At 42.1% G+C, this 10,637-nt stretch overlaps 1 protein-coding gene across 18 annotated transcripts in view; it reads left to right on the plus strand.

Annotated features, from left to right (window-relative positions):
- LOC120545141 (protein unc-13 homolog B-like) overlaps positions 1–10,275 on the plus strand; it is a 96,692-nt gene extending 86,417 nt beyond the window's left edge. For 6 of the 18 annotated variants that reach the window (XM_039779189.1, XM_039779190.1, XM_039779192.1 and 3 more), the window contains 16 exons: positions 386–412; positions 627–710; positions 1,070–1,084; positions 1,258–1,278; positions 1,442–1,468; positions 1,931–1,951; positions 2,365–2,453; positions 2,570–2,716; positions 2,963–3,086; positions 3,621–3,674; positions 3,830–3,907; positions 4,651–4,798; positions 5,027–5,083; positions 5,956–6,048; positions 6,165–6,324; positions 7,666–10,275. In XM_039779189.1, coding sequence (XP_039635123.1) covers positions 386–412; positions 627–710; positions 1,070–1,084; positions 1,258–1,278; positions 1,442–1,468; positions 1,931–1,951; positions 2,365–2,453; positions 2,570–2,716; positions 2,963–3,086; positions 3,621–3,674; positions 3,830–3,907; positions 4,651–4,798; positions 5,027–5,083; positions 5,956–6,048; positions 6,165–6,324; positions 7,666–7,951 — 1,431 coding nt within the window. In that variant the 3' untranslated portion in view covers positions 7,952–10,275. The remainder of the gene's footprint in view (positions 1–385; positions 413–626; positions 711–1,069; positions 1,085–1,257; positions 1,279–1,441; positions 1,469–1,930; positions 1,952–2,364; positions 2,454–2,569; positions 2,717–2,962; positions 3,087–3,620; positions 3,675–3,829; positions 3,908–4,650; positions 4,799–5,026; positions 5,084–5,955; positions 6,049–6,164; positions 6,325–7,665) is intronic. The other 12 variants (XM_039779194.1, XM_039779196.1, XM_039779195.1 and 9 more) reach the window with 8 other exon arrangements.
- Positions 10,276–10,637: the final 362 nt, after the last annotated feature.

The following is a 10,637-nucleotide window of genomic DNA, read 5'->3' on the forward strand; positions in this document are numbered from 1 at the left end:
TGAGAGAAAACTAGACTTCTGCATCTCCTCTTTGCTCTGTATTCAGGCTTCAGAGAATCTAGTCCCCCACGTGAGACTGTGGTCAATCACAGGTCATTTCAGAGAGAGAAAGCGTTCCTATTGACTGTTCTGTACATGCATGGCCCAGGAGACAGAGAAGGGAGAGGGAGAGCTGCAGAAGGTGGTCTCACTCTACTTCAAATTCTGGCGTTTGCATTCTACACCACTGCACCTTTTACTGTAACTACATTTTGACCAAATATGTAGTTACTGCGTTTTTCTTTTCTTTTCTATTTTTTTTTTTTGCATGGCATAATTGACTAAACTATTTTTTTTTTGTTTAGAGAGAGAGTGAAGTCACAATCATGTTTTTCCTCTTTTCTAGCGCAACAATAGAATGCTAGCGTGGCAGGCAAGTTCCCCGTATATGCATACATGTTTTTGGATGCATGTCTGCATATACTCAAATGCTCATCTCTGCAAATTAAATATTGCATCCCTTGTAATATTTTTTTTGGGGGGGAATCGAGGCACCACAATCATCTTGAAAATACAAGCTTTGTCGAGTATGGTTGTGGTATTTTGCGGCAATGATGTTGTGTTGTCTTTTTCACTGCCGCTCCTAGTTTGAGGAGAGTGAGGAGCAGGAGGAGGAGGAGGAGGAGAAGGAAGAAGAAGTAGGGGAAGAAGGGGAGAAAAATGAGGTTGAGGTTTGTTGCAGTCCGAAGTGGTTGTAACCTTTCATTCTCAGGAGCCCAAGTCCTTTTTTGTGTGCCCTGTTCTTCCTACTCACAGCAACGTCACAGTGCTACTCAATCCTACTGAAACAAGAATGCCCTGTGGTTGTCATGGTGGAGTTTATTGTGTGCATTGTGTGTTTTTTATAACATTAGTCATCTGTGGTGATTTCCACCTTCGAGTTTTCACCCTCCTTCATTTTCCTTGGCCTTCCCTCAAAACTGGTCACTCATTTCCCCTGAAACCAACTTTATTGCGGCCCTTTTTTGTTGTTTCCTTTCCTTTTTTAATTTGTGTTTTCTTTTTAACTACTTTTTTTGGTTTGCAATAGGCCGACCTGGAGAAGGTGGGTGTTACAAATACAGCATGTGTTTTCCAAGTGTGGGAAAAACAACTTGCAGTATTTGTGGTGTTTTTTTTTAAATTTGAATTTCAAGTGGCTTCAGTTACGACAGAACAGGATTTTTTTTTTTTTGACAGTCTTCCATTTTTATTTCTCTTTCATTTAATGTCTCAAAGATGGATGAGCCGGTAGACAAGGTAGGTTACATGCACGCCAGTATCTGCTGCCACAGCACTTTCTATAATGGCCATCGATCCTCTGCAGTTATTCTAATGTAAATGAAATTTCATTTCCAAATGGGAAATGACAGTTAATTGTGGTTGTCCTGTGTAACCCTCCACCTGTCCTGTGCTGCCGTAGACTGAAAACGAATTTGAAGACAAGAAGGTGAGTGTGGGTGTACGGACTCGAGATTACATCAATATTCCCAAGCACACAGCACTGCCCTCAGGCAAAAAAAAACACGTACAGCACATTATAAACAGAAAGCAATCCCTTTCTAGCTGCCTTTCCTTCCCCAGAAGCCTTCCCTTATGTGCCGCGAAGCCGAAGCGGCTCAGTCGCTCCTCGCTAATGGTGCTACGTGACCCTGACAGGCCATGAATCAAAAGGCCATTGGATCGTTGGCTTAATGAGCCCCACCAATGGCTTCATCCATATGGCACAGCTGTCCTGCAGGGCGCTGCTTATGTAGATGATGCCACAGTATACCTGGGTTAGGTACACTGGAGGTGATTGACTGCCCCACTTGTTCCCTTGCCCTGTGCCCGTGCGACTTGTTAGACACGCATCTCCTGCGTTAATAAACTTTTTTTTTTTTTTTTTTTTCAATTTGCTCCTTTCCAAAAGTTGGAGACTGCTGGTTTAAAGGTGGGTTTTACTCAGATGTGTGTGTGTTGAATTTTAAAATTGAATTAGAATTTTCTGTCTGCTCTGTTGGTGTGCTTTTTATAATTTTTTTTTTTTTTTTTTTTAGTTCTTTTTAAAATCTTAAGTTCCTGCTGCCATTTGTGGCCTTCAGCTTTTGCGTTGAATTGCAACTCTTACGTTAATTTGGGGTATTTTGGCCTAAAGTTGCCAATATGAAATTGAAGAAATGCATTGCTGTTAAAGAGTTCTATGTCCTCCGAGCGCTGGCACATAATTCCTCTCTTGAGCATAATTATTTTTCGTTTTTCAAGTTTTTGGAGTTGACACTTTTTGAACTTTTTGCATTATCCAATAAATCACCAATCAAATTCTAACCCTCCTTGCATTCTGTCTTCCTGCCTGCCTCTCTGCAGATGGACACTGAGGCCAGTGACCTACTGAACAACCTGCAGGTGAAGCTGAACAATGTGCTGGATGAGCTGAGCAGTACATTTGGGAACAGGTAGCCTTATCCTGACCCCACACACACACACACACACACACATATAGTGTACATTCAGAGGTAAATCAGTAACAACACGCGCATTTGTGCTGATTGATCGTTTTCTTTCTTTTTAGTTTCCAGAGCCATATCAACGATTGTATGCGACAGATGGCGTCTCTGCTGTACCAGATCAAAGGGCCGCTCAACGCCAACAACAAAAACCAGGTGGACGCCGACTCTGACAACATGCTACGGCCACTCATGGATTTCCTGGATGGAAAGTGAGTGGATGAATGCAATCCTCTCTCAAGAGCCCATTTGGTTTTTGTATTGCTCTTTCTTCCTCTGTGTCGTAAATCTCTGTCCTGCAGAAATAGTTTGGTGAAAATCATAAATTACAAATTTTAACAATTTTCAACCATACTAGGGGTTGGGGTTAACACACCCCGGCACTCGCTATGATCCCCCGTGTCTCATCAGCTTGTGTTTTTATGTATTTGTGTGTGTGTTGTTCCATGTTTTTGCAGGCTCACGCTGTTCGCCACTGCATGTGAGAAGACCGTATTGAAGCGTGTGCTCAAGGAGCTGTGGAGGATCGTAATGAGCAGCCTGGAGAAGACTATTGTCCTGCCACAGGGCAACGATACCTTTGTAAGCTCAACAGCATTCCCCATTATCAGTCTAATGTTTGTTTGCCTCAGCATTTGTAGATACTGCAAATCCCTTAGACTTTAAATAGGGCTGGGTATCGTTCAAAAATATTCTATAACGGTACTGATACAAAAACCGTGACTTTGATACCGGTTCCTAAACGCTGCTTTTTTCGATACCAATTTCATAAAAACGCAAAGAAATTACAACGTTACACATTAGGGCACAAATCTTTAAATTAGTTTTTCACCTCCTACTGCGTGAGCCCGTCTCTGTGCACGAAGTAGAGTTTCTCCTGCGCGCCTCTACGACGTGTAACGTTAGACAGCCAATCACCAGCAATATTAGGTCTCGGTAGAAGCATGCTGCATACTTATTGGCTCACTGATGCTGATGGGATTTCCTCCTTAGGTATTGAAATTAGGTATTGAATGTTGAGGCATTTTTCAATACTCAAACTCAGTTCGGTACCCAGCCCTAGACTTTTAGGTGCACAAATGACAAAAGAGCAGCAACTCTATTCCCTTTCCCCAGGGAGCACAGATTCTCTCAGCTGCAAAAGAACTGGGTCAGCTCTCCAAACTCAAGGTATCCTAATGTCTTCATATGTTTTTACACCATGTGAAATCCCCCACGTGTTACCACACTGAAGAACTGACAACAAAAAGGAATCATTGAGAGAGAGAGGGGAATCTAATTTTGTGGAATTAACTCATCTCTTTTCTCATCATTTGGATGTGCAGGATCACATGGCGGGGGAGACTAAAAGCCTGTCTCCCAGGCAGTGTGCTGTCATGGATGTGGCACTGGACACTATCAAGGTCAGTTTATACTGCGGGTTTTGGTTTCATTAGGATGCAGGGGAGACGGGTCAAATTAGTTTCATCGACTGTTCCATCCATTAACCCTTGGGTTGTCCTCCTGGCTCAAAACTGAAATTGAACAGTTTTTTTGATGCTTTTTAGACACTTTTTTTTTTAATCGCTTTTTGATGCTTTTTTTCAATATTTTCTTCGGGGGGTTTTTCTACACTACCATCAGTATACTGTACACACCACTCACACCAATGTATTACCACCAGTTTTACACTATTTATTTTCGAATTCATGGTCAAGAAACCTCATTTATCTGAAATGATATACATTTTTTGTGTTTTGTCAAAATTTAGATTAGTTTTTGGGGGGGGGGACACCCAAAATTCTATAAAGTAGTGAACTGATCCTTCGTTTAACTTGCGAGGAGCGTTGTGTGGAACCAGTACCCTGAAAGTTTATGTCAGCAGCTTGTGACCATAACTTATCGGATTTAACAGACCAGGAAAAAGTGTACATTTTACAAAGCAGGATTAAGCAGGAATCAATTGAAATATTTTGAAAATATTTCAATTGATTCTGTTGTTAAACGTAAACGCGAGTTTTTTTTGCTCTGTAATTTCAAATGGATCGCCAGGAAATACAGTTATCCTTGTAACTATTAAAGGATAATTCTATTTTGACAGTTTTCGCTGCCTAAATGTTTGGTTATAGTTATAAACATAGTAAACCTCCCTGTTTCCTTTTGGCAGCAATACTTCCATGCGGGAGGCAACGGGCTGAAGAAGGCGTTCCTGGAGAAGAGCGCCGAGCTGTCCTCGCTACGCCACGCTCTGTCCCTCTACACTCAGACCACCGACACACTCATCAAGACCTTTGTGACCACCCAACATGCACAAGGTACTTCTGACCACTTCAATAATAATACATCCAAAAAGGTGACCGTATAGGAAGAATGCATTTCCCACAGTAGACCAGGAGAGGGCACTGTGTGTGTTTGATAAACTAAGCTTTTCACTGTATAGTATTTGGCTTGCGCCTGTATTTTGTGCGTTTTAAAGTGTTTTGTTTGTCTGTCGACATTTCATCGCCGTCTTCTCTTTATCTCCTGTGCTACCTCTGTGCCAGTGCACAATGGAAAGGGTATTCGGTTAACTCCCAATGAGAAAATACAGCCCAGCAGGGGTAGGTTTCACTGAAATCATCAGCCTCTCTCTCTCTCTCTCTCTCTCTCTCTCTCTCTCTCTCTCTCTCTCTCTCTCTCTCTCTCTCTCCCCATGTATGGCTTTGTCACACTGTGCCACTAAAGTGGCTGGGCCAACCCTAACCCAACCTCTCCACCTGCATCTGCTTCTTAGGCCTCCTGCACACTGCCTGCTTGGCGTGAGCGTGGCGTTTCTGTTGCGTGGCGGCTGCGTGGCGTTTTCTATGTCTTTGCACACCAGAAACATGTCTGACGCGGCGCTGCTGCTGCTAGCCTTGTCTGTACACGTGTATGTTTCCCATTGATAAAATGAAATGCCACGTTAAATATATACTGATATGATTACAGCAAAGACAACGTCGGCAGTATTGACGGGAAAATCGTTCTGTATTGACAGGTGCAATATTTGAGAATCGATAATTTTTATTTTTATTTTTTTTTAAATTACATTTATATCTGCATTTATGTCAAAACCTAGAGACTTTCAAACATCAAAATGTCATTTATTAATATGTATTCGTGTCAAAATGACATATAAACATCTTTTCCTATTCTATTTTGCCTGGAAACGCTTCCAACACGCTTGCGTGTCGCGTGAAAAATAGGCGTCAGTTCTATTTCTAGCATGCACGCATTTTCGGCGCGCCTGAGACGTCACGCAGGCAGCGTGCAAGCTCTAACCTGTTGAATAAAAACGGACACGCCACGCAGCTGACACGCTCACGCCACGCAGGCAGTGTGCAGAAGGCCTTACTGAATCTGCATTATGAGTCTAAATATGCATTTATTTTTGTGCCTTTTAACGAACCAAATGTAAGCTCACCGATGTGTCTGGGTGTGTGTGTTGAACTAGGTTCAGGCGTGGACAAGCCAATAGGTGAGGTGTCTGTCCAGGTCGATCTGCACACTCAGCCTGGGAATGCGGAGCGGAAAGTTACCGTCAAAGGTCTGTTTGATGCTAAATATGTATTTTATTTCAGTTTTTTCATCTGATTACATCACCCCCTTCCCCTCGCCAACTGCGTTTTAACGCGTCGGTGTTTTTTTTTTGTGCACATTTAGTCATTGGAGCCAGTGATTTAAAATGGCAGACATCGGGCATGTTCCGACCCTTCGTGGAGGTCTCCGTGATCGGTCCTCACCTCAGCGACAGGAAACGCAAATTCCAGACCAAATCCAAGAATAACAGCTGGTCTCCCAAGTACAACGAGACCTTCAGTTTGTAAGTACTGCGACAGCCGCACCCGCTTTTGTCATTCTTATTGACTGAAGAAAGAACGACCACTGAAATCTCAGTTTTACAGATGATGACCATTGGATACTTGGCAGTCTTTCATTTTCTTCTTTGTTTATTATTTTTTTGTTACCGTCTGCTTTACCGTCCTCATATATCATGTCTAGTTACAGTACACACGTACAGTATGGTTTCACGATTTACAGCAGTCTGTAAGCCTTGTCAAATATTTGAAAAAATGTGGCCTTCGGTGCTCGAGATGATGTAATGTGACATCAGTAATGTTAATGTTCACCAACCTGGCTAACCTGCGATGTTTTGCTGCTGGTTTCAGAGTTTATATTTCATATCTAGAGCAGCAACGATTAGTCGATGGACCGAACAAGAATCGGCTAGTTCGACAACGGAGTTGTTTTAGTCATTTTTCAAGCAAAAATGGCCAATATTCTCTGGTTTCAGCTTCTCAAATCAAAACGCTTTTCTTTGACACATATGACAGTATATTGAATATATTTGGGTTTTGGACAGTGGGCTCTGAAAAAGTTTGTTATAGACTCAACGATGAATCAATAATGAAAATAATAACAGTTAATAATAACCATAACAGTAAGTTTAAGGGTTTTTTTTGAAAGAAAATTCGGTTCCACTTTACTTGAAGGTATCGACATAAGAGCGACATGACACTGTCATGAACGTGTCATAAACATTATAGATGAGTCATAAACGTTTATGACGTAACGCTTCTTTTAGTACGTGTCATTTGGTTTTTGTCATGACAAGTTATGGTTAGAGTTCATGTCACTCTCATTTAGGGGTGGGAATCACCAGAGGCCTCACGATATCATCACGATACTTATGTCACGATACGATATTATTGCGATTTTAAACATATTGCAATATTCTGCGATATATTGCAATGCATTACCTTTTTTACAACTTCCGATTTTTCCCAATTTCAAATGATGTCCCCAAAGGAAAATGTTGTCAACATCTGTTTTATCGGAAAAAAAAAAGATACATTTCTCTGTTTGTTCATCTCACTTCAATTTTATTGCTGCAAAATGGGATAGTCAAGCAGACAGACTATACCATAAATGATCGACACCTATATCATAAATGATCGATACTTGGCGTGTGTGTATCGATACAGTATTGCCACGAAAAATATCGCGATACTATACTGTATCGATTTTTGTAGATACTCTCATGTAGATACCTTCAAGTTAAGTGCAACCGAAAATTCGTACCTAGTGCTGCTTTGTTGACCAACCTGCTGTTGTGTTCAATGACTGGGATGCTGGAACCTCTGCGTTCTCTCTCTCCTCGCAGTGTCCTGGGGAACCAGGACGGCTTTGAGTGCTACGAGCTGCAAGTCTGCGTCAAGGACTACTGCTTTGGCCGCGCGGACAGCGTGGTCGGCTTGGCCGTGATGCAGTTAAAAGACATCGCGGGGAAGAGCACCTGCGCGTGCTGGTGCCCGCTCGGCCAACGCATCCACATGGACGACACGGGCCTCACCGCCATGCGGATCCTCTCGCAGCGCTCCAACGACGACGTGGCCAAGGAGTTCGTGAGGCTGAAATCGGAGACTCGTTCGGCCGAGGAGGGCAGATGAGGGGAGCTGGAGACGGACGGAGAAGACCGATGGAAGGACGGAAGGTCTCCGGATTCCGCGACAAAAGAGGGATCTCGCGCGGGATACGTGTTTTCCGTCTTTCTTAGACCTTTTGATGTGTCTTAGCTGCTAGTTGACCGTTTGGTGGCGCTTCGCCAAGCTCGCCCGACACACTGTCACGTTCACGCTCTGGGTATTTTGGACAGCCGCTCCCTTTCCGTGTTCCTCCAGCACCCACATGAATATACCGAGCCACTGTACAGCACCCCAACCACGCACTCGCCAGCTGTTTTCGCCAGGCAGTGACCGACCACTCTGTCAGTTAACAGTTTTTTTTTAAACCCCTTCTTCCTCATCAGCTGGAGCGGCACCGTGTGCACGCCACAGCCTCAGGGGAACAGAGGATGCCAGGCCCCGCTGGAGGGGCCAGACATGTTCCCACACCTCCCCAGTGTTGTCGTGCAATAACCCCACCTAAACCCCTCTAACCGTGGCCATGTGTTTGATGCCTTACACCCTGCAAACTGTGAATGTGTGAAGTAACAAAAAAACCTGTCTTTTGAAGGCCCTATTCTGTAGCTCCACTGTGATTTATTCGTAAATGTGAAAAGACGGTGTGGTCTATCTCATAAAGGGGGTCTTTTTCGTTTGAAAGAATGGCTGGTAGCTAGGAGACAGTCCCAGTTCTGCCTGTCAATTATTGAATAGAAGAAGGGAAGTGGAGCTGATGAAATATTGTGCTTGTTTCACAAGTTGATCCTGTACAGCTAATGTTACAAGAGAAGGTATTTCAACTAATAACCCTTAATTGTACCCCTTAATTTAAAGGATTGATCCGTTATAAACGTGTGCCTTGCCATATTATTATATTCCCATTCCTGTTTCCCTAGGAACGATACTAGCGATATGATCAGTATAGAATCAAAGTGGTAAAATCAAGAATAATAATGATTTTAAATCAAAATGATGACCAACAGTGTGGACACTGTCTGTTAAAGGTGAACCCTGCTTTTGGCCATATTTATTTCGAAGTAGAAGCTCCATCCTCTTTAAGTGTAACCATGAGGGTGCAGCCATTTTATTTATTTTTTTTTATACATATTTATTGTCGTCTGTGCTTTTCAAAGCCCATGAATTTAAAAATGTCGTTTACTGCCGAGTACAGACGCGTTTGCCAGAACGGTGTGTTCGAGGATTTGCACAGCGGTTAGCGCGAACGAGTTGCTGCCGCGGAAACTGCAGTTTGGACGAGATGACTTCAGAATAAAGTGACATGCTAGTGTTTGTTTGGAAAGGAATACCATACTGTAGTTGGCGACCTGTGCCCTTGAATGACAAACAGTGATAACTGTCTATTAGAATTTTTATTTTATAGTTAAGAAATATTACATGTTGAACTTTTCAGGTAACAACTTTTTCCTTCCAAAAAGAAAAAAGGATATCTGAACATTAACACAAACTCCTCAGCTGCTGAGTTGATAAGGAGTGTAGATTTTTGGTTTACATATATGTTCCTGCTCTGTCTGGGAGTGTGGCCTTACTTTTGGTGAAAAAAAACAGTGTATTTATCTTTATCTTTATAATCATTTTTTTGTATCCTTGTATTTCCTTTGGCTCTCAGCAATGAGGACCGGCTACTTATTTGCTCTTAACTATGTCAAATCCATTTTCCCGAGTGATGTTCCTTATCATTTTGTACTTTTTCATCTTTGATGATATTGGAAACGTAACTATATCTAGGCTGGCTTTTCTTTTCAGTCCGTTTTTTATATTTTGTGTTTATGTTCCTTATGATTCTTTGGAGACGTTTTCCCTTAAATCCTCCTTTTAATCGTTTGGAGTGATGTCAATCAAATGATGTTTTATGGATGGACGTAATATACAATGAGATATGTGCCAGTGAATTAGTGTTCATAAATGATGAACGAATATTAAAATGTTACTTTTAATGAAGGATAGATATTGCTAAGAACATCAATGTGTGCACATTTTTAAACCAGTAGAAACCACTTTGTTACAGCGCGTCATCCCTCGTGAATACACGTTTCCTAGCCATTCTTTGTTATACATGCACCTTGTGCCAAGTTACAAGTTTTAAATTTTGATGTTTTTTTTTTGTTTGTTTTTTAATTTCTATATTTTCTAAAGATGTTCACCCTTGCACCATCACTAAATCACTGCAATAGTTAACACGTACAGTATATGAGTCGCAGTAACTGCATTTCTGTGGTGTTTTCTTTGTATTGTCACAACTCTGACATGTTGTCACCATGTAAACATTGCGATGAGTGACTTTTGTATAAAGTATATGAGAAGTATCTATACATATGTGTCTACCTGCTTTTTTGCCCGGTGCAACGTGTCATGGACTGCGAAATTGTTTTTGGGGGGGAATTTAGATTTTTTTTTTGGGAATTTTGATTTTAGATTTTTTTTTTTTCTCCATCTTATCGATTAAAATTAGATTTCTTTACCATCATGCAACTCATGAGCCAATTGATTTCAGCTAGTTGAACGCAAGTGCACTGTAAAGGCCGTTTTATGGTTGTGCGTAGAATCGACGGCGTACCCCCGCAGACCCCTCTGCGTCTACGCCGGACAGCCGCAACGACGCACGTCGCTCGGCCGTCGCTTGGTAGCGGCACCACACAGCAAAGGTTAATCTGCACAAACTGTGCAGAACACA

Source organism: Perca fluviatilis, chromosome 17, assembly GCF_010015445.1.
Source record: "Perca fluviatilis chromosome 17, GENO_Pfluv_1.0, whole genome shotgun sequence".
Classification (NCBI taxonomy): Eukaryota; Metazoa; Chordata; class Actinopteri; order Perciformes; family Percidae; genus Perca; species Perca fluviatilis.